Consider the following 25,472-nt stretch of genomic DNA (forward strand, 5'->3'; position numbering starts at 1 on the left):
TGATGATAGGTTACAATAGTATCTTTTTTTTTATCTACTTACAGAAAATGTGAATATTTTTACTGCTCGATATTGTAAAGCCATAATTTGAAGGTATATTATAATAGAATACGCATTGGAAATTTTGATTAACAGATGAGCCAGGCCCAGCCTCACTGAGCTACTCTCCGACTAGGATTGTCAAAGGGCAGGCGCTGGTTCTCAGCTGTTCTGTTGAGGACTATGGAAGACCAGCAGCTACCAGGTTGGTACTATTCAATATACATAAGCACTCGTAGAGAAACAGTCAATTCTTGCCTGAGAAAGAAGGACTGAAGATAAATTATTGACAGCATTTTACTTTACAACTGAAAATTGTATCCATATTTGTGAAGACGAGACAATATTATTATTTGATTAAATAAAATCTTAATACTTAAAAAAAAAACAAAAAAAATATTATTATATGTTAAATGATCGGCGGGGGCTCTGTGGGAGTCACGGCCGCAAACATAGAATAGGTCTGTGTTTTTGAGGGTTGCTAAAATGATCAAAGTCAAAAAACACTTATGATTTACATGGCACTCAAATTTTAATTGCAATATCATTCAATCATGTGTTCATTAATTAATTAATTCATTTTTTTCATTCATTTTAAGTTCATTAAACTTCTTTTTTTTTAGATCAAAATAAAACAAATAAACTAAATATTTAAGGCCTTAGATTGGAAAAACATACGGCACCAGGAACCCTTCGAGCGATGGCTCGATATTATGAAGGCATAATACTTTCAAATAGAAAGAGAATTAGTCTCATAAAAATCGTTCTTGTTTCACTGATGTAAAAGGTGTCAATATTCAAAGTGATCATGTTCAGCTGCGCGACTGCCCTTCCAATCAGCACGGTCAGAGGTAGGACTGTTCTGGAAGGCGGGAGGTAAAGCAGTCTGTGCTGACGCTGTCGAAGGTATTAGAAACGTAAACATTTCTACTCTCAAAAATGGCCGAGTTCTCAATATAACCTCTTGTCAGCCTGAAAAAATGGGTCAGAATGGACCCAGCCCATTCAAGTTCCAAACTGTCGGTCCGTAATATACTTATATAATACTGATGGCAGTCAACTTTTCTTATGCTGTAAATAAATATCTGTTCCCTTCGCAGGTACCGCTGGTTCCGAGGCTCTCGCCTCGTAGCGGACGTGGTGACAGCGCAGTGGACCATCGAGCCCGTGTCTCTCGAGACCGCGGCCAACTTCTCCTGCATGGCCATCAACGAGGCGGGCGCCGGTCGAGCGGCCACGGCCCTCATACAAGTTCTCGGTGAGATTACTTCACCTACTGTCGTACCTGATTCGATTCGAGACCAAATCTGTTCTTAAAGCAGCTTTCACAAGAGAACCGGACAATATTGTCCCTTCACAATATTGGACCTATTGTCCTCATTTAAAAGAAATTTGTGAGACAGGACAATGGACCGAGACATTGTCCTAGAGATAGACAGGCAGACATCTAGACGGGACAGTAGGTTACCCCCACCACCGTGCGCAGCCGCATTGCCCCCGGGTGAATGCACCCCGGAAAGGGAAATTATCAATTGCTTCGCGCATTCGTGTATGAAGTCTTTCCTTTAAAATTCCAAATCATCTTGGTGTATAAAAAAAATATATTTTTAGCAAACTAGCTCATGACGTATGTCTGTCACTGCTCGGTCAAAGCCGTTCACAGAGCTGGAACAAAATAAGTACGTACTTAATAAAATAACATAGGAGTAAACAAAACACCGAAATTTGCTTCAGAGTATACTCGGTAGTCTAAAATACAAAGATAACAAAGGACCTATTCAAGTAATGCTCATAAAGTAAACTGGTCTATTCTGATTTCAGCTCCACCAGCATTCATCAACAACTTCCCACCCTACACTGGAGCCGTGTACAATTCCCCTGTAAGTAGATTTAATTACATTCTGTCTCCGAGTGGATGAAGAATATGCAGGTACAGATCTGTGTCTGAAATAGAATCAGAGCCCTGAATAAGTATTTTCGGCTTAATGGTTACTCTTCGCGGATAAGCCCGCCTCGTAGTGAAGTACTAATGAAACATTGTCCGAGCAAATAACCATTGCACAAAAAAACATAATAAAAATTATTGTCACCTCGCGAGGAGAGAGAAGCTTGTTGCGATCGGCAGCGTAGAGGGAAGAACAAGACGAGGGAGGTCTTCCATACTCTGGCGCTGGTCAGACTAAATAAATCTGTAACAGGCAGTTCCTAAGGAACAAATCCAACTTACACAGAAAGATACACACTGATATTATAGGTACATTAGAATCTCTTAAATTTTATTAAAAAATAAAATATACCAAAGATGTGTTTTTATAGAGAATCAAAAATCAATTTAATTAAAAATCAACACCATGAGGAGAGGAGAGGGTATAAGTGGGAAGGAAAGAAGGACAAGAAAAGACATACTCAAATATTCAGATACGAAGTGACATTTCAACTGTGATTTAAATGTGAATAAAGAAGGGACAACTCTGACATTAGTGGGTTACTACTGTGAAAGAAAGCAGAGCGGTGAATGGGTATTAAAAGGGTTCTCTCGTTACTAGAATGAACAGATATCCCATGTTGTGACAGAAATTGGAAGAGTTCTTTCAAATACCCAGGATAAATGTTAAAAGTTAAATTTTGTTTAATATGTATTTAGGGCATGTTTCAAAATGATAATGTTTCCCTCAGCGCGGGACACGCCAGTTCGCTTCTACGATAATGATTGCATATTCCCGTTCCCTCGCAGAGCGTGAGCCTGTCGTGTCGCGTGGAGTGCTGGCCGCCGTGTTCCGTGCAGTGGCTGAAGGACGGGAGGCCCCTCCCGCCCACTTCCCCCTACCACCGTCTAGACTCCCCTGTGCCCCCCGACACGCGAACCAACGACTTCCAATCCGTGCACTCGCAGCTGGTAAGTGCCGACACAACACATCACAGCACATCACAACTGTTAAGACTATTAAGCAATAAGCATGGTTGATAATTATTTTAATTACACGAATACATGAGTACAGCATCCATAGATAGATGACTATTACCGGGGGTGGTATTCTGAACCGCTCTGGCGGCCGTAGAAAATACACGAGATAAATGACCGAAGAAGCAACACAGCATTTTCTGTTTAGCACAATAAATAGTTTCTTCAAGACCAACCTCATCACATACAGTTTGTTAAATAAACAATTAAATTAAATTGGATGACATATCCAGTGCAACAATCTGCATTACATTAACTTCATCTCCGCCTTCGAGACCACATTTCGAATTTGTCTATTTTTCTCAAGGTTCATGTTTCTGGAGCATACAAGAATATACAAAAAATTAGGGCTTTGACCATTTTTATTTTTGTGGACTTGGTGAAACTTCGTTGTTTCAACTTCTAAATCGTAGAATTTAGCAAACCATAGAATTTCTTCTCTCAATTTCAGCATCGCAGCCTCCTCTGTTTATTATCATTGACGTTCAATAATCATCATTTTAAAATTTATAACAGAAGACAATAGTTTGCGACGTAGGTCAAGATAAATCTATATTATTCCGTATTAAATTTGTCACAACCCCGTTTGTCTGTGAGCGGATAGTACAGGTTGGCCGGTCGGTCCGTTGCAGGTGTGGGAGTTATCCCAATGGCCGGGGGGAGTATTGGACAGAGTGAGGGACAACGCCAACTACACGTGCCGCTCCTCCGACAACTCGGCGGGACCCGGGGTGACGAGCTCTACTGTATTCGGAGTCGAGTGTAAATATTACCACCATTTTTAGTACTACAATGTTTTATTTATTGAAATACCAACAATAATGGGTATTTTATACGCAAAAGGAATATACCCTTGTACAGAAATATCATGCCATTTAGTATTCTAACCACATATATTATTTATTTTATTTTACTTATTTATTCATTTCAAATTAAATACATATTGCTAATGCTAATACATATTCATTAGCATATTATGGCTTAGAAAACAAAATGTCCCTTTAAAAACATTTAGTTTAAGTAACTGTTAACGGATGTATTTTTGTAATTGCAGATCCACCTGAGAATGTCACTGTGTCCAATAAAGTGGTTTCAGTTATAGAAAACAACATCCCGGAGAAAGTTGTGTGTTATGCCAAGTAAGTGACATTACTTTATTTTTTATTTTATTTTATTATTTTATCTATTTAATTAGAAGAAGTAGTTTATGACACATGTTTTGAGACATAAGTCTCAACTCCATGGGACTAAAAGCCCTGTGTCGAGTTGGGACGAACTATTTTCATTGTTACCTGCCCCGAGTCCAAGAGTATCACTACTGCTACTGCGTAACTGTACATAATATGGTGTTTATTGTGCTTTTGGAAACCACGCATTTGTCCCTGGTTCGACTCCTACCTGAAAACTATATATTCAGTATTTTCTAACGGTGATGAAGCTAAGAGAGTATACAAGTCTAGGCATGTGCGGGGAAAAAATGCTTTCACGTAATGTCTCCCTAATATTATAGCACAAAGCACAAATTGCTCACATGATGGTATTTCCAGCCCGTGTCAATGCAATGAGGAGTAAAGGATTGAGTATTGGGGTAGATCATAATTTTAAATGGGATTGTCAAATATTAAAACTTTGGGGTCGATAGTGAACTCTTGCAGTACTTTTTAAGGTTATCTTTTGTTTTTAAATGCATCCTACAACTGTCAAAATGATTTATTTTCTTTAATAGAGTCAATGATAAAGTACAAGGCATAGAAATATATAAAGCCTTAGGGACGTTAAACTAGAACCAATATTAAAATAATGCGGGGTCTACAGTACTCCAGAGTAAATAACATTGTACGAGCGGAGATTTTCAGACAGAGAAGGGATGAAAGCCTCCTTCAAAAGACATTCAAAACACTGACAATGACTTATCATCTCCTTTTCATGTTACAAATTATTGAGATACTATGGAATGAGTGCATCACAGGGGTTATAAGGGTTATAATGAGGTAGTTCTGTGGTTTAAAAAAGATATTAAGATATTTTGGCCCTCATTGGTTTTAAAGTACCAGTTAGAGTGACTAGGCTAGTTCAACTTTATCACTGCAACAATCATATCTCAATATATTCTAGCAATTCAGTACTGAATCGTCTACATGCGCTGGGTAATAAACATTCGGATTTAGGTGACATATTTTTATTGAAATTTCTAGCTTATAAACAATTACTTGTAAAACACTTTAGTGTGGAATCAATATTTTAATTATGTTCTTTCTTCTTCTTCTTCTTCGTTTTTTTCCTGGCCTTTTCACTTCTCAATTCGGGTGTTCTGGCCAGTGTCGAGTATTGATTATGTTCTTTCTAAGTAAGCATTGAAAAAGTTGTTACTGTATATACTCCACTGTAAATACTTATGTATGTATGTAATGTAAAAGGTACTTGTCCCGTTAATTCTTGAAAAAAATAAAAATAAAATAAAATAATAAAATAGTCGACTATCTCACTAAGCCAAATATTTTTATGGTGATTGCCATAATATTTTTAAGTTTAATTTTGAAAATCCCCACGGAAACTTTGAAATTCCACCAATGACCAGTGAGTTCTGGGCGGTGTGCAATCAAATCACACATTTGAACGGTGAAGCGTAACTGACAAGAAGCACTGAAAATATTAGGTTTAGCTGACGTTTAGACAAACCGTTACTTGACGTGATCGGATTAGTTAATAGTGACAAAAAACAGTTTGTTTTTGTTTCTGACATTTGAAAGTTGGACCCCATACAATTATAATTTGCACCCCAAGTGATTTGCTGATTTGCCAAATGTCAAAATACATGGCTACCTCGGAACCTGGAAATCTATTGCCGGTTGTGATTATGATTGCCCATGGTTGCCACGACAATGTCATATTTTATTGGCCATTGCAAACAGATGGTCAATAAACCTGTGACACCGCGAAGCAGTTCTTATTATTAATAATTGAATATAAATTAAATTGATTACTTGTATTTATTAAGGGGCAAACCTGAACCATCGTACTCCTGGAGAAAGGCAAGCAAGGACTCCGGTGAGGGGGCAGCCCTGGGAAAGGGCGCGGCGCTAGTACTGGACCGCCCGGTACAGAGAGCGGACAGTGGGGACCTGCAGTGCCGAGCCATCAACAAACACGGCTCTGCGCATACCACCACATACTTGAATGTCATGTGTGAGTGTATTATAATTTATCAATAAAAGAACCAATTATTATAAATGGACACTGTCTGTTAATAAATAAATAAACACAATGCGATTAATGGAATAAGCAGATAATTACTTATAGAATACCTTAGAAAAGGGAATATGGAAGTTTAGGCATTTACAGGGCTTATGACCTGTCCTTCATTTACAGAGCTACCCTGTTGTAATTTGTTAATCTTAATGACTCCAGAGGGGGTGAAATCCAGTCTTTTGTCCACAAACATTTGGACAAACTCAAGTATTGTTATATTTTTAAGTACGTTTTTCAAAATTGGACAGCTTTCAGCTAGTGCCTAGTATCTATGATGATGATTTCATTATTGACAAAAATAACACCAACTAAAGAAATATGTATATCTCTTTCTTACAATCTGAATGTAAGTCATAAGAATGATTGCATGCATATGTGTTGTAATATTGCTATCTCTTTTTTACTTCAAATTGTCAAGAGCAACGCACTATTTGCTATCTATTTATTTCCAAACGCCCAGAGGGCTCTTAAAATATTTAGTTTAGAGGTACCTACATAAAGTATTATAGCAACTGACATAAAATAAAATGCCAAATCTTAGATGTGGCCAATAACGGAGTAACGGAGTAACGGGTCTAATTATTATACATCAATGATGATAATAATAATATGTCATTTTTCACTTGATTTGTTTAATTATTTTTAAAAATAAATAATAATAACAATGGTTTACTGACAAAAATAACAATTTCTTTATCTACTGCATACACACTTAGGAAATGCAAAAAGTTTATAATAAGTATTGTTTACATTTTTGTAACTGTTTTCCTCTCCAATGGTATATAAAGTCAACAAATTAGTACTAAATATAAAAAAATGCAAAGTAATTTCCTAAAAGTGCCTAAAAGAAAACTCTAAAATTGATGTAGTTAAGTCCGTCAGAGATTTAGGAGTTGTTTTCAACTCTAACCTGACATACAACAAGCATATAGATAATATAATAAATAAATCACTGATATTACTTGGCTTCATTAACAGAATATCCTCGGATTTTACTCATGTCCGCACTATCAAACCTACTATGTATTGCTCAAGTTTTCGCCCTCTTCTAGAATATGTCTCCGTGGTCTGGTCTCCTTTTATGTGAATCATATAAATCACATTGAATAAGTCCAACATCGCTCCCTTAAAAAAGTAGCCTGGATGCTCGGACTAAAGAGAGGTAACTACTCATATACAGATAAAGAGTCAATGTTAAATATTTCTAGTCTACAAAAACAAAGGATTAATATTGACTCAATATATATGTTCGGCATACTAAATGGTATAATTAATGTGCCATTATTACTGGAACAGGTAAAGTTCTATATTCAGACTCGTAGGTTGAGAAACAGTGAAGTACTACTGTTCATTGATCAGCATAGAACAAACTATGGCCTTAATTCTCCAATGACCCGTCTTTTTCATATTTTTAACTCGAGACAAGATCCGGACCTTTTTGGTTTAACTTTACGACGATTCAAACGAGCACTAAATAAATAGTCGAGATCTTGCCTCGATGTCCCTTATGTTTGTTAATGCTTCTTTTATTATTTTTTAATGTTTTTAACTAATCTCACGGTGTAATATTTATTCCTATGAATTGTATACGTGGACAATGCCCGTAAAAAAAAGTTATTGACTGGAGTTTTTTTATGTCATAGATAAACCAGAATGCGGAATTACCCAGAGGGAAACTGACGGATATCAAGAACTTGTTTGTAGTGCAAACGCTAACCCCATAGAAGTAAGTGGACTCATCCTCTAAAGTTCAATAATTTACTAACGTACAGTTAGTAAATTATTATTATTAGTATTTAGTAAATTATGTCAAATATGTTTTATCGTATTGGATGATCTTGTGTAGGTTAGATTCGTTCCGACAATATGTTACAAAGTTTATCCTGAAGATGACTCCTCAATAGTAACCAGTTTCGGTTACATTGAGACATTTGACAGTAGTCAAAATGAATCCAACCTACACGAGTTCACCAACAAATGATGAAAGAGAAAATACTCGCCCTCCACTCAACAGCTACTCTTCAAAGATGCTCGGTGGGAGAAAACTAACTCACGAAATGACGGCAGGAGCTTATTTAGCACTATTTAGTATTTAGTCCACAAAAATAGAGCATACTTCAATCACCTATTATAATTAGGTTACGTTTATCTTTGCTAGAGATCAAATAAACTAATGTTTCTGCTTTTGTTATTCAAATTTAAAAGTCACCGTCACCTCGTACCCAGATCCTTCTGAGGCACTTGCTATCAATTTACTTTGACTCAATGATGCAGTTTTGTAAAGTTTTTAACGCTCTAAAAACTGGCAAAATACACTTTGTTTTATGAAATATATTTCTGTAATTTTAAAAATAAAATCAACGTTATGTCCTCTACCAGATATTTTAATCATTCGTTCCCTTTCCGCACCTAATGGTGCATAGGGCACTGCATCAGTTCACCAATCGTAGTGTACTGCCTCCGTGGTGTAGTGGTCAAGACGCTTGACTCACACACGGAAGGTTCCGGGTTCGATTCCCGGCGAGAACACAAAAATTAAAAATGTGATTTTTCTCAAGCCTGGGTGCTCTGTGATGTAATTCACCACTGTAATTAGGCCTCCTGGCCTGTTGTGGTGCAAAAAAAAAAAAAAATGTAAAATGTAAAATTATTTTTGTTACATGAAGGGAAGATGATCACCCTAACTCTTCAGGTGCCAGTCCAGAGACTATGGAATATTCTGGTGTAAAAAACACCTTTTTCAATAAGTATTTCAAATCAACCATCTCGGGAATCGAATCCGAGACCTATCACGCTTGATAGGCGCTGACCACTACACCACGAGGCCGACAAAACCCAAAAAATAATATTAAAAAAAATATAATTTTTTTTAAAGCTAATTTCCCTTTCAATCTTAATGAGAATGTATTAAAAGAAAGTGAAGCAGTCAGTTTTAAAAAATTAACAGGCAGACAAAAAACATTTCGGAAATATACTGTAAAACCAACATTAAAAAAATTAAATCTTTACAAAACTCGGCTCTTAAATTAATTAACAGATTATCTAGAATTAATAATGAAGAGGTACTAGAACTTTTTGAAAAGCAAGGGTACCTGTCTGTAAATGCTATTCTATGGCTCAATTTTTTACTAGATATCGATTTGATAGTAACTACCAGAAAAGGTTTATACATTCACACAATACAAGGCGAGCACAACGTGAAGGCTTGTCAGTACCGAGGCTTGTAAACAAGAATGGCCAAAGAACACTTCATTATCCAATTACTAAAATTTTCAATAAGATTCCCAAGCAGATCTTAAAAGAAAATGTTGACAAAACTTTTAAGAAAAAAATAATTGAATGGTTAATATATAACAAGGCTTTATATTGATTATTATTTTATGTTAACAGTCATCTATTAAATTTTTTATAAAAAAAAATTGTGTAAAAAATACGTATGCTTTTAGTTCTTATTTATAATATTACTTTTTAAAATTTTATAATTTCTCTGTTTTTCTTTGTAAAGGAAAAATAAGAAAACTGCTGACAAGATGGTTTTGCGGTTTAGTGGGTTTCATTGTTTTTCCTTTTATATTTTCTGTTTATGCTTACCTTCATAAAAAAAATAGAAAATTAAAAAAAAAAATCCATTATAATTAATAAAAATTAAGAAAAGGAAAAATTAAAAATATATTCTTAAATGAGCACCTAACATCTTTGTATGTTTAAATATCAACACAAAATGCAATTGAATAAGATAAAAAATATGTAAATTTGAACATAACTGAAATGCTTGAATTCTCAAAACACGGATTTCAGAGTTAAAGTTTTTTGCCAGTGTACCCACGATGTGTGCGTATGTTTGATGTTCTCCAGGTGACGTTTTCTTGGCGTTTGAAGAACGAAAATGATTCCCTGGGTCCCGCAGAAGTGGTCCACCAGCGAGGATTACAGTCGGTGCTGCGGCTGGATCCGGCCGCTCCCGGCTTCCGGACCTACCTGTGTCTGGCCACCAACCAGGTGGGCTCCGGAGTCCCCTGCGAAAGGGACGTAGCTGGTGAGTAAACACACTACTCTCGCGTCGGGAAGGGAGAAGTCAACAAAAGGAATATTTACATATTTGCTAACTATTCCGACAAACTAAAAATCAGTGAACTGTGTTGCAATAAATTTACTTTAATTAAATAATTATTTATTTAATCTTTACAATACACTTTATTAAAAAAAAAATTACACAAGATCCGCTGTAAAATAATGCTATTTTTTTTTTATTTTTCAACCAGCCAACCTGGACAAAATGAGTAAGTTTGATTGAATCATTTTTTTATAATGAAAATGGCGACACGGTGATCAGTCTAGAGGTCCGAGGTTTGCTTCCCACTCTAATGTCTTTATTTACATTTTCTAGGGTAGTTTACTATTAGAAATGGTTCCCATTTTATTTTTAGAAAAAAATCTTTTAAAAAATGGCGATACTGGATAGATACAATATCCTAAATAAGTTCACAATTGATGTTCCACTCCCCGTTTCTACATCAATCCGGGAATAAATATCCTCTCTGTAGATTGGTTTTAAACGAGAATAATTTACCAAAAACAGTTACCAATAATTCCACTACAGTCAACCAACTTAAGAACAGCTTGGATGGTTTTTTAAAGGGAGAACACTGCGGACAAAATGCCGGCTAGATATCAATTTTATTTTTTTATTTATAAATGACATTGTGCATACATTTATTAGGGACAGAGACACAATTCATAGTGACACGATCAGGAACGACCCATGCCTGTGAACTTGCTCCGATTCGCTAGAAAATCCGTGTTGATTTGGGGCACCCGGTTAAATTCATCAGCAGGGGCTTCTTGCTAATAATTCAATAGTAAAATAACGTTTTAATATGATGTAGAGATTAAATGTTCCTTTGTCCCAAGCTGGGAGTGTGCCTTGGTGGCGGCGCTGGGAACAAGAGCCCCTCCTCCTCGGAGGAGCCACTCTTCTTCTTCTCCTCGTCCTGCTGCTTCTGTGCGTGCCCCTGTTCTGCTACTGCGCCAAAAGGAAATCCAACAAGTGTAAGTCTTACCGCCATTTATGACTCGATTCTTTAAACAATTATGAATGTGAAGATGTATTTTACACAGTCATAACTTTTGGGATTGTTTTTTTGTAACAATGAGTTGATTATACATCATTTATGTAAGAATAAACATTATCATGTTTATGTTTGCGTCATTCGCGAGGCGAGCCTGGATGGCCTGTGTTGTCGTCAGTACAGACTTGAAAATGACAAGTTTACATAAAACATTATATATTCCTCAGTACTTTGTTTGAAACTCTCTTATATCTTAAATAATTCAACAGTGACAACAAAAGGGTGTATCTAGAACTTTATAAACTATACGGGAAAACAAATAATTCCTTCTGTCACATAAAAAGATGAGCCTCATATTTCAATACATATGTCTATTTTGAAAGAAGCTCTAGAGAGATATCGTATGAAAGAGAAGAAAGTGAAACTCTTAAAGAATTAAAATATGTGTGTACTTAAAGTGTGTTTTAATATGTAAAATGTTTGTTCGATCGCTGCTATAATTTATATGGAGCAGACAATAACCCGGTGGAGTTGGAAGAGAGAGAAAAGTAAGTTGCAAAAATATATTTGGTATCATTCAACGTGATTTCAAAACAATGTAGAACAACAAACGATGAATATTTCAAAATAATGATTTCTTACTATAAATTAATAAAACAGAGAACCGATGGCTTTGAATAGATGCAAGATACTTATATGACCATGAAATGGATTGCATAAACCAAAACTTTTGTAAATGTTAAGAATCGTTGGGATCATATTTCAATAATTGAAACGTTACATTTCTTGCATTTCTTATTTCTCTTTCTTATTGAAGCTATTTTAATCTTAAGTTATTATTATCCTCAGTTAGGTTCAATAATTAATCAGTTTACTACCCCTGATAGCGCTTCTCCTTTTAAAAGGTTCTTACCTGTAACTCGTATGAAACACATGTTTTGATATTATATTCATTGATGTACCTACTTAATATGTGACCAAAATTACAGACCTATTCCAACTTCTAGACCAACAAGTGACAAATAAAAGCTCTTAGTAGTTATTTATTTACATAGAGCTAGATGAAGGCTAATCTTATCAAAAATTAACGGTACTCTCCGTAGTACACACATATGAAATAGTTTGCACATTTTTATACTTCATATACTTCAAAGTAAAGTTTTCCTAGGCTGGTTCCCTTGACGCGCAAGATTGATCTTGTCTTTGTGCAAATCAAGATTGATGTTATTTTATTTATTTCGGGTACTTCTTACTAAAAATATTAAAGCCAAATATATTTACACGTATGATAATTAATATATGCTTTTTATATAAACTACAGCTATGGCAGGGGGAGGTATGGAGAGAACCGCTTCGTGGCACACACTAACAATGCCGTATACAAAATGTTAGTAAGTCTACAACTCTCCCTTCCTCCCGGACTAACACGACTAGCCTGACCGACACTAACACCAGCGTGTCTCTAACATGACCGACTAACACTAGCTCGACATGTCTCTAACTTGACTCTAACAAGACAAGCGTGACTAACACCACCCCGGGTGTCTCTAACTTGACTCTCGCAAGACTAACAAACGATACCTTCTTTAGGCTGGCGGTGGCGACTCGAGGTGCTCCCGTCTTATGAAATTCTGGCTTTTGTTTGACACTCTTTCTCAAACAAAAAATCTCTCTTAAGCTTATAAAGTGGGATAATTAATCCAATTCTGAGCTCATATTCAATATTATTTACAAGGTCGAGTATTGTTATTTGAAAAATTGTATATACTTAAAATTATAAAGTATGTTCTATAAAAGATAATCATGTTACCATGTAACTATTTGGATTAATAGACAGACTTTATTAACCAAAAGTCAGACTATTTTCAATCTGAGCAAATTTCAATAACTTTCTAATGTGACAAGTTAAAAATTCTCAAATTATATTTTATTTTGATTTACTCGTTGATAAATCCAAAAAGAATAAGCAGTGTAAGCGTATCATAATGTATTATCAAACCAGCTATAATATATTAATAAGTACACAATTATCAACCCAAAGTGCATCTTAAATATACGCATAAATGATTATCATAACTTTTTTCATATTTTTTTTAAATCACACAAACTAAAAATCTCTCAAGATTTAGATAAATAATCAGCACCCGCCTCAATTTTATTTTCAAATTAATCATTTTATATTGTTTTCTCCGATAGCATACTGTTTTAGTTTGTGTCTCAAATAAAACAATTTCTACAAAACCGCCATATACCTATAACAGATAGAAATTCGCATTAAAGGGTGCTGATGCTTGGTAATTGTCAATAACAATATCATTTGTTAAATTGGATCCATTATACCACTATCGTGAATTTTTTCATTCTCGAATGAATTTAAATCAAATCACATAACGGGAACATAGTGTACATAATCTAGTGCTTGTGATTATAAGAACCCCTAAGTAGTCCTAATAATGTGTTTGGCTGTGCAGATTTTTAACGGCACTAACTCCGGACGTTCTGCGGCTAACATCGCTTAATACAGGTACTGTGTACAATACTCACTTTACCACATGTTATCAATTTGCCAAACAACTATTATTTTGTTAGAGACTTCATTCATTCCTTATTGTTGCATAATATTTCATACATATCGATCGTCGCCCCGGTGCTCGTTCGTCCTACCGTCGAAATTGACCTTTAAAAGCGGTGGGCTTTAGAATCACATTGTGCACAATCTAAACAAAGAAGAGCGCCGGTTACAGCGGATTTTCTAAACAACGCCCGGCGTTGGTCATCACAGGCGCACCCTGTTTTAACGCCAACTGGAAGTCGAGCGTTGCCGTATATGGGAGCCGATTTAGCTATTATCCGAGCTCCGTAACATAATTTTATATCCATTTAGATAATTTTAGCGCGCATCCTTAGCCTATCTCCATTTCGAAAGAGATTTTTCTCGGTATGAATTACTACAAATCCAGACGTAAAGTATTTGATAGTAATTGAATTACGACGTTACGATAAATTGCTCCTATAAAATGACCTCAGTGGCAGATGGGACAAAAGAGCACCGGGGCGCCGCAATGTTTTACATACCACCTTCACTTCATACATATGCCTATATTATTTTACACACTTCATTAGAACATTTTTAGTGTCATTACTAACTTCAAAATTCATCGCTTATTCTTATTGTTTGCCTTAGGTATTTTGGTCTTATAAAATATCTCCCCGATTGTAAAAACTAAACAAAATATATTTCTATGTCAATGACGAGGGAGCATCTCGGGTTGTTACAACATGATATATTTTATTGTTTTACTGATTTTTAACCCATTTTTCATCAGAATTTTTTACAGAGTACATGAACTTCTTTCATTAAATTACTTAAAACACAAAATAGTTGACGTGTTTATCTAGTCTGCATTTTGAAAAGCAAAACCTTTGTGAAATAAACAAAACAAACCCAACTTTAATGATTTTTATGAAAATATAAATAGAATTACTTTATTAAGTTTTACTTTGTTCAATTTGACCGACGAGCGTTTTCGCCTAAGTAGGCATTATCTTCAGGACTTAATGTAATATTTATGTATGTATCTTCAAATATTTTGTCACGGATTTGTATGTAAACTTCTATGTCATAAAATGGAAGGTATTGTGCTAACTTGATCTGTTACAATTTGTATTTCCCGCTCTGTTGTATTCTCCATATTGCGTTCTTTTCCCACTATTTAAATAATAAATATTGCAAATTTTCGTACCATAAAATAAACGGTTTTACAAACTAATTGTTATTATATTTATGTTATCTGTCCCTGAGTAAAATACTTAGCCGGTGTTCTTACCTCCCAAACACCTTGTAAAAAAATAGTATAAAGGTTAAAAAGGGTTTTCTACAAATTACCAGTTCTGAAGATGCCTAACTTAGGCGAAAACGCTGTTTAGTCAAATTAAACTAAATTAAATTTTACCATGGAATTATATTGATATTTTTTTCAAAGTCATTGACTATGGAGTTTTATCAAGAAATATCTGCAAAAAACATACAAATAAACCAACCTTTGTTGTCGTTGATGTCAGTGGCAATTTCTGCATCAACAGTACAGTAAAGTTGCGGCTACAACGCTAATATTATAAATGCAGAATACTATGAACTATAACATTAAACTAATTTACCTCATAATGTAATGTGCGTATTCAGAAACGAAACTCAAGGTAAGGAGAGTACATTTTACTGTCCACACCTTTAAGTTATTCTTATTAAGCACATGAGATTAGAATATACTCTCCTCGAGTATTGTCTCTGAATACGGGAATAAGAGTCAGTCCGTAGGCCCATTGTAGTATCGGTGGATTCCGGATCACAAATTCAAAATTCTACCTTGACTCTACCACGGATTTGATTCTAATTCTCTTACACACTTGCGTTCAACTTACTAAAAAATCAAATGAAGGCAAGTTTTTTTATTTATATAAATGAATGAAGTGTTTGGAAGTGGAAGCCGAACCGCTTACTTCGTAAACAGCAAAACCTAGTTCTATACAATGAGAATGTGATGTGTTATTTCAGGCAACACGGTGTCTGCCAACGGTGGGAGTATTGGGGGGAGGGGCAGGGGGGTGGCGGGGGACGGGGAAACCGACACCTACCAGAACCTTTCCTTCCATGGCCTGCAGCACGCCACACACATCAAGGTATGGAAATACTCGGATAAGATTGTGTTTTTTTTTTGGATGTGACGTATTTTAATGTATTGGCAAGCTTGTTTCCATCTAACAGTTTTTACAAATTTATTTATCTATAGAATCACTTTGTAAAGCGCCCTTGAGGTATTATATTACAAAAATGGCGCTTTATAAGTTATCCGTAGTAACAATAATAACCGATGAAAATATTTATTGTGAATGCAGTGAGCTGGTAAAATTCCATTTTATGTATTGGAATACAAAATAAGATATGCAAAATAAAATTTCACTTGTACAAATTCCACGTTTATTTGCAAGCAACAACGAATATGAGTTCTCAATTGATACGTACACAATTGATTGTATACAATGTGACGTGTTTTGTCTTAAAAGGACATTATCAAACTCATCTTAATATTTACTAGGTAAGAATGGTTGATGGAGGTAGTTTAGTAGGAAAAGATTCCTTGATTTTTAATAGATTAATAATGTATTTTATAAATAAAAGACGGGTGATACTTTAATCGACAAATTTGGAAAATTCAGTGACTGGTTTCATCGCTTTCGCGACATCTTCGAGACTTGTATCTTTATTAAGAAGTTCAATGTATTTATACAAAACAGAGGTAAGGATAGATAATTCAAAATTTTAAGAAAGTATATTAAATAAAGTAATTTTTATCTTAAGGATCATTTTCAAAATTTTTTTTTTCAGGTTAACTAATGAGTTGATATAATGCTATTTTAACGAGTTTAAGTATTTTATTTTTTGTGCCGGTCACTGGATTTTCCTAATTCGTGGATTAAAGTATCACTCGTCTTTTATTTATATAATAAATTACAATGAACTTCCATCAAGAATTTTCATTTACAAACCTAAATGTTTTAGATTAATAATGTCCTTATAAGATGAAACGGGTCATATTATATTGGGAGTACAAATTATTTATATCCGTTTTTTGTGGTCAAATATGCATTTACTTCAGAACAGAATGAATGAACAGATTAATTAAAGTATTGTCCGTCGCTGCTTACTACTTTTTCCCACCTCTTGAGCAATTTTTGAATTTCATCTCGAAAAAATATCTCGTCTTTTGAGGCGACCCGAGTTAGGAGCCAGTGACCTGCCAAGTCGGAACAACCAGTGGTCAGAAGGAGCAATGTTTGGCAAATGCGGCGGGTGCGGTAAATATCCCACTCGAGTGTTTCCGAATATTTTTTTATGACTTTAGCGACACGAGCTCGAGCGTTATCATCCGGAAGAATAACTTTGTCATGTCTTCGCACGTATTCCGGCCGTTTTTCTGGTAGTGCGTGGCTCAAACTAATCAATTCCTCCGTGCGCGGGAAAAAGGGCTCAAGTCATAAAATGATCTATTATATGATATCTCATAAAATGAGCTATTTTTTTGCGCATTTTTGGTGTATTTGTTATAAGTTATTGATACTAATCAATCGTTCCATTACAGGTCAAAAAGTCTTTGGTCGTACTTTTTTCAAAAAATTTTTCGATTTTGTGACACAAACTTTCAAGAATAATTTCCCAAGTATGTAAAAAAAATTACTCAAAGCAGTTGAATCCTTATGATTTGGCAGCTGTTTTCTCGGTTTCTAGGCACACTCAAAACTTTGATTGGCTCTCTTGAAAAATCCTCTTTTATGACTTTTTACCCGCGCACAGAAGAATTGTAACCTATACTGGTCGTCCATAATGGAATCGCCAGGTTGAAGCAGCTCTTTTTTTTTTTTTAATAAAAAGAGAAATACTTGAGTTCTTATTATTTACTCAAATATTTCAATTTATAGACCATTCCCGAAAAATGGAAATCGAGTTGCGGTAGAGTGGGATTTGAATCTCTGACCTTCGGTCCGTGAGTCCACTTCGTCCGTGAGTTTCTTCTTGGGGTTGTCGTAGAATATCCCCTTATCCTCCCCAGTCATAAACCGATGTAAAAAACCCTTCCTTTGTTGCCTTTGAATCAGCTGCTCGCAAGTGAAAAATTGCCTTTCAACGTACTTCGAAACCATTCCGTACATGGTTTATCAGTTGGATATATAAGTATCTCAGAGTAATAATGCGACGTTAGTCTGGCGCATTATTACTCTGAGTAAATTATACTCTTGAATAATAAAATAAATGTAGAATTGAATCCAATGAAACTTTGGTTTGGATACTTACCTTGCCAATAAATAAAAACATGATGAGTGTTATATTATTTCTGTTATGATTGACAACTTTATATTGTTCATTTTTAAAAGAGATGTTGATTGGATATTAATTCATATGAGGTACTGTAAAATTCAATATTTATACTCTTAAACATCTGTATCTTAAAAGAAGGGGATAGGCAAATTTAAATCCAACTCAACAGTCTTACAAGAATCATTGATTTATTATTGTCAAAAAACTCATTATCATTAAGGGCTGGATGGTTCATACCGAAAGCATTGGCGTAGTGAGATGTTACTCAGTAGTGTATTATTAATTAAGTTTGATTCATTACCTATGCAAATTTGTATTCCTCAGTTGACTTGATATAGCATGAAAAATTACACACTATTATTTCTGATTTAAAAAGATTTCCAAAATTGTACATTATATTTGAAAAATCTATAAGTTACAATGAGACTTGATTTTATCAATATATTTTTACAAGTACAGGGGTATTATGCAAAATAGACGTATTTATAAATGTTTAACGCATTTACCATGATGCAGCACTTGAAAAAAACGCATTGATACGAACCGTTTGGATCTTAATTATGATATACCTGACTCGATAAAAAACTATGTACACAAGTGTCTTTGGCATGGGATATCCCATAAAGGGAGAAAAATTCCGATTGATTGAAATAAGCAAATAAGATTGATTTTAGTGATTGATCGATAAAGTAATTGAACGATAATTAGGTATTGACTAATCCTCCAACTGACCGTTAACTCCTCCCATTGTAGAATACTAACCTCCACCAGCAGCAGTTCTACCAGCACGCCGGCCTGCTGAAGCACAACACGTTGGGCAAGGGGGGGGGAGGGAGGAAGGCGGGCGGCAGGACGCGCGGCTGCCGGACGCTCGAACGCGCGCGGCCCGGCGAGCGCGAGGGCCTGCGCGAGAACTCGGGCGAGAACCTGCGCGAGAGCCTGCCCGGGGAGCGCGAGAATCTGCGCGAGAGCCTGCGCGAGAAGCTCTCCTGCGTGGGCGCCGACTGCCGCTACCCAGGGGAGGCGCCGCCCGCCTACTTCCCGGGCCACAAGAAGCTCGTGTACGCGGACCTGGCGCTGGCCAATCACAACATGAAGTTTAAGAACACAGTGCACTCTAACCGACAGCTGTACGGACACTTTGACGGCGAGGGCGTCAGTCCCGACGACGCCAAGTACAGTGAAATCGACGTATAATGCCGGCGCCGCTCGCCACGCTACCAAATTCCCACTTTGGTAAAAATAACAATTACTAATGATATTAATAAGTGAATTTGAATCTATGTACAGATCAGAGGTGTTTCAGAGGTCTGCTCACCACAATTTTCTAACAAGGCTAGCTAGCTTTTCAGCAAGGAGAATTTGCAGCTAATAGTCTCTAGAATGTATGATGTATGCCTGGAGAGACAATTGGTGATGAACTAATATATTATGTAAGTCAAAAGTTATGGTATTTGAAAGGGGAAGTGAGGTTACTGATTGCATGATAAATGTAAACAACAAATGTCTTGAAAAGTAGAAGAATTTACGATTGTTTTCAAGTGATGGAAGTGTAGAAAAATATGTTGGAAGAAGAGCGAATGCGGGCAACAAAATGAACGGCCAACTAACCACTGTAATTGCCAATGAATATAAAATTATATGTCAATCAAAGCGAGATTGGCAGTGCACAGCGAAGTTTTAGTCTCGACACTTGTGTGAGGAAGTGAAACATGGAACTGGCAATAGAAGGATAAAAGCGGAGTGAATGCGGTCAAAATGCGATCTCTTAGATGAATGTGTGGGAAATCAATGTATGACAGGGTTACGAATGATGAAATCAATGTACAATGAATGGATGATGAAATAATGTTAAAACATGTACACGTGGCAAGAATGAAGGATAACGTAGGGCGAGGACGACCGAGGAAGACGTGGCATGACCGGGTAAACCAAAATCTTAATTCAAAAGCAGACACAACCGAAGGGCATGTACGACAAGATGTATGAATGTGGAGGAAGCTGGACATTTATTTCAGAATAGATGTGTGTGGCGGTCAACCCTCTCTGCCTACCCATATGGGGTAGTAGTAGTACTTGTAGTAGTAAAAATGTATATTTGATGATGGATGTAGGTAAAATTTTAAATGAAAACATTACTTACAAATAAATTTTAAACGATTATTATTCAAGACAAACTACATTTATTAATTTGTTATTTTTTTCTCTACTCCTGAGACTATGATCGCAAAATAAAATGCAAAATAATTATTTCAAATTTCATCAGTTTTATATTTATGGAATGATTACTTTTTAATTTTATTTGACAGGGTGCAGTCCCCAAGGGAAGTGATACATACATATATTAAGGTAAGATTTCAACTCATCTTTTGTGATATTATTTTTATGTTTTTATTTCGTCCTTATGAAATGCGTTTCCTTAAACAACTCGCACTTTAAAATGTAACGTGCTTAATACGAGTAATATCAGTAGACGCTGTGGCACAGTCAGTTAGACAGCAAAGGTGAAAATGTCTTTGCGGGTTCGATTTCCGGCAGCTGTGTGAAAAATATCTGTGAAGTTTTTATTCTAAATTGGTTCGGGTGCTGTGGTGTAGTTTTTAATAATTTATTTCCATATCCTCTCTTTCCCATCAGCTGACGAGCCAATATAAGGCTTTGCTGGTTTTCCCAAAATATAAATAAAGTGAGGAAGTATCCACATAACTAGAAAAGAAAAAAGTTATATTATTTATATCAATAAATATATAAATCGAACCATGATTGCCAATAGAACAAGAATTTTTTTTTTTCTTAGTTATATTAAGGAATATGCTTTGAGAACCGAGTTTTGTTTAGACTATTTATTTTATTGATATCAATAAAATAAATAGTCGAAACGGAGTTTGATTCTCAAATTGTATTCCCTATTAATTGAGAAGAAGAAGTGTTCTCCTGTAAATCTAATCTAATTATTGTCAAAATCGGGAATAAGGCATCTGTGATAAATTATATATAAAAATAGACACGTTATAAGGGCAAAATCGGTGAATTGCATGTAGTGAGAAAATGCTTAAATTGCATCAAAGTATTTTTTTAAATAATACCATTTCTTTTAAGGTACATTTTTTCAATTTCAAAGTCGTACTTTTAATTTCGTACTTTGCATCGTAATGCAAACGAGGTTTTATTTATGAAAACTCTATTTTAAATCATTGTAATTTATCATAGGAATAAAATAATAATGATATTTTATGTAGTGAGGAAAATTATGTATCGAAATGTTCGGTATACTATATAATATTAATATATTACAACAGAGAGAAAGAACATTTTATAGAAGGGCTTATGACCTGTCATTGGGCGGTTTAAGTGGCCACTTTACACCCTGTGTGACATTCACCATTCTGCCTCTATTTGAACATCCACATTCCTTAAATTCTCCCATCTGCAAATATTTGTGAAGTTAAAGAGCTGAAACTTTATCGATGTGGGTGAGGTTACGGCTGAATTATTGATTTTGAAAATGAAAATGACGGAATTTTATTCAGAGGATACAGTACTACTAACCTCTCCTTTGATGCTCAAATTAGTAGGACGATAAGTTCGTGGTTCTACCAGCTGAGACAAATCAAATGCATATGCAAAAACGAGCCAGTTGATGCCGCCCGCCAATGAATAAATGGTTTCGCGGTGCCTAGAGTCGATTATTGTAATGGTCTGTCTACGAATGAATAAAACGACTCGCTTGCAGTCTGTTTTAAAGCAGCGAGATTTACTTTTGGAATCTGAAAGTTCAGTTGTATCACTATTACTCCACCGCTTCGGGAATTACACTGGCTACATTTTCCACGGATGGTGGAATACAAACTCTGTCGGCTCCGGTACTCGTATAAGTAACTGCGCAACTCTGGTCCGAAATATCTAAAAGAACTATGCATTCCACACGAACTAGCTGACAGATTTCTTACACTCGGATCAGCTACATCCACGGCCATAAGAAAAGTTATTATACCTGTTCGCAAATTCGGTGAACGCGCATTTGCGATAGCAGGCCCTATGGCGCGAAATGCTTTTTCAGCAGAGCTGCGAAACAGCGTGAGTGAAGTGTTTTTTCGAAAGAAACTTAAAACCCACCTGTTCTTCAAATCATTTCAATAAATCCGCAGCATGTGACAAAATAAATTGTTTGGCTTCAATTATAAATTGAAATTTAATTGACATTTGCATAGAATAACTTTGTAAAATTATCCATAATAACAATAACTCCCAGGGGGGTTGAATCCAGTTCTTGTCTACAAAAATTTGGACAACCTCAAAATATTGTCGAGTTATAACAACAATATTTTGTCTACAGAAGCTGGTCATTAAACATTATTATCGTGATCATACAAACATAGTAACTATTTATAGTGTGTTATATTATTTATGTTACCAATATTAAGAGTGAGCCTCTAATCGGAGCTTATGAAATGCATTTATTTAGGTATAATATGTATCTTATAGTTTTATAAATGTCTGTTGGCTTTCTGACGAAATAAAATATGAATAATTTAATTTTGTGTTTCCAGGGCACGCCGCCGAACAATCGTCCAAGGGTTGAGAACACAAAGTACTACATATTGTAATATAATAAAATGTTCTAGTCACGGTACTCTAAATGATATCGTAATGTAAACACTTAGTGCCAAAATGTGCTCCGTAAACTAGTCGTAATGTCTCTACACCATAAGGAATACAGATTGTACATAGACTATGATTTCCTAACCGTTAAGACTGCTCAGTACAGTGCTTACCTCGCTTACTTTGGTTTCTATTCCTATTTGGTACCTTACATACAAATAAGCCATCATTGTTTCGTTTGAAAAGGTCCATTTTTACAAAGAGATCATTTTTACCACTAAGCAAAAATATTAATCTAAAAAGAGTTTATAAAACTACTTGGCAATTTGTGTTTTCATATCCAAAACAGCATTTTTTTTTCACGAAATGAATTTTCAATACATTGACATGAATATAATTACTATGGAAAAGAGATGAAAAACACCTTTTAAAAGAGAATGTATTATGTACAATACTTAACAAGTAATTTAAAAAACAGCATTTAGTTCAGAAACTCACTATGTAAGTTTTTCAATCATACAATTAGTGCATTTTTAAAGATAACATTTCGTTTCAAACAGGATTTCTTATTTACAGGGAAACATTTATTAATGAAGGGAATTTATAAAGTTAGTTTTGTTACATTATTTCATTAAAGCTAATTTTTAAGGTTTTCATCTTTTCATATTCACAGCAGAAAGAATGGAACCAATAATCGAGGTTGAACTGTATTATAATAATTTGACCATAAATGATACTTTGTATGATATTGTAATGTACATAAATATACACATATTTAAATAAAATACTAAAATAACAAGCAGATACACATAAAAAAATATCAACTTACTGAAGTGCCGTGGAAACATGATCCATTTTTATCAAACGCTACTTTTTACAATTATTTCAGTTTTGCGCCGCCGGCGGTACATAGGGCACTGCAGAAGTCATATACGATAAGGGATTGGTTGAATTTATTATTATTCGCAATACTGCAGACGTCAAACCACCCCTACACTATTATTTATTAACCGAGAAAGAGGTTTGCATTCTTAAAATTGTTTCGGTTTGCAGTCGCATTGAAGGTCTTCGATCTTATTTAATATAATTTACAAAGTATAATCTGAAGCATTAATGTCTTTTTTCCTATTATTTGGATAAACGTTTGTAATCAAGGCTCCGTGAGTTAATTCATCGTCCTTTTCTCGAGTTGATTTCCTATTGTTTCGTTATTGTAAATAATGTGCGAGTACCGGTATCGTCAGAATGAGAAATAGAAACACACTACAGTTATGTGTGTGCGAAATGACGGAAATACTAAATAAAAACTATAAGTTAACACCAAATAATCCAAATGTTTAACTAGACTGCTAGATAAGTAGATTCAATGGAGAATATAAAAATATTTTCGAAGGGAAATAAACAAATGTACCTTAAATAAGAAAACTAGTATCTTGTAATTAAATTTTAACTATGGGGATGGACAAATTCATGATTTAAAAACCTTTGCAAAATTTGATTTTTGTAAATTTGGCCAAACGAATATTAAAAATATTATTATTTTGAAAAATATGAGGTAGTCCCGTAGAATCAGAAGACACCCAAAATGGTGGGTTTTACATATTTATGTTTCAATAGATTTGAAATATAAACCTTCGAGAGGACTAAATTGTTATTTTCTCAGACAGATGTTAATTGATTACGGTATAAATAAAGCCTCCTAGCGGAATTCAGCGAGTGAAAGGAAGATTAAGACGAGTCTGGATTACAATATAATAATATGTAAGGATAAAAGATATTACTTTGAAATATATTTTTTTACAGTAAATTAATGAGATGATTATAATTTATTCAAGCTTTCTGGAGAATAACAATTTTGAACTCTTCTCTGTTTTCCTTTCCTCCGCAGAATTTCCAGGGTCAGTATAAATTATGGATTGGAAATGTTGTAAATACCTTGAAATGCCACCTGAAGAGTAAGACTGTTCAGTTCAGCTTACCTTCGTGTAATATAATATAAATCAATGACGGTTATTCGATATAGAAATGTACATAATCTGATGATACGTAAAGTATGCAAAAGCTAGACAATGTATAAATCATTATTATTAAAAAGAAATGTAAAATATTATAAATATGTGCACATAATCCCCTCCACACTAAACTTGTAGCATCTGTTGTTACTCTCAATATTTGTAAATTTTTAATAAAACTGTTACTACAAAATATTTTTCAATTGGCATTTCTTATTTAATACCTAAATAAATTTATTGTTTCCTAAAAATATTCTTTTGATCGGTATGATTCTGTTGACAAAGCCACAAAGAGATAATACTGGTAGACTCGGAGCTGGGAAAAGCAAGGGGAAGCCGACCGACTAATCTACTCGGTTCTTAGTAATGTTTTCTTCAGTCGTTCCTTGTGCATAAAGAGCAATGAAATAATTGTCTTTTACCTAAATCTACAATTATTTTTCAGTACATATCATGTTTCCCTCTTAGAATGAACGTGTGTGGGTGTAAAAATATAAAAAAGTTAAAAAATGGAATTTTAAATGTGTACTTTTATTGAAAAGGGTATAGGAGAGAACTTAGTAAGATGTTTGACTATAAAGAAAATATAAATTTTTTAAAATAGTTTACACCTACTTTCGAAACCTTCCTTAAAAATATTTTTCTCGTAAGTTATGATTTTTTAATTG

At 34.8% G+C, this 25,472-nt stretch overlaps 1 protein-coding gene across 1 annotated transcript; it reads left to right on the top strand.

Annotated features, from left to right (window-relative positions):
• Positions 1-135: 135 nt before the first annotated feature.
• On the top strand, positions 136-24,077 carry LOC148271069 (neural cell adhesion molecule 2-like; the record flags this gene model as incomplete). Its single annotated transcript, XM_088241878.1, has 14 exons — positions 136-244; positions 1,140-1,297; positions 1,861-1,919; positions 2,774-2,935; positions 3,634-3,763; positions 4,056-4,140; positions 6,000-6,187; positions 7,894-7,976; positions 10,106-10,286; positions 11,162-11,299; positions 12,641-12,706; positions 15,872-15,996; positions 20,500-20,539; positions 22,741-24,077. Coding segments are annotated over 13 exons (1,523 nt in total), but the record flags the coding sequence as incomplete, so codon positions are not given.
• Positions 24,078-25,472: the final 1,395 nt, after the last annotated feature.

This window comes from Micrasema longulum, unplaced genomic scaffold, assembly GCF_059751315.1.
Source record: "Micrasema longulum isolate JH-2025_06_02 unplaced genomic scaffold, ASM5975131v1 h1tg003132l, whole genome shotgun sequence".
NCBI lineage: Eukaryota > Metazoa > Arthropoda > Insecta > Trichoptera > Brachycentridae > Micrasema > Micrasema longulum.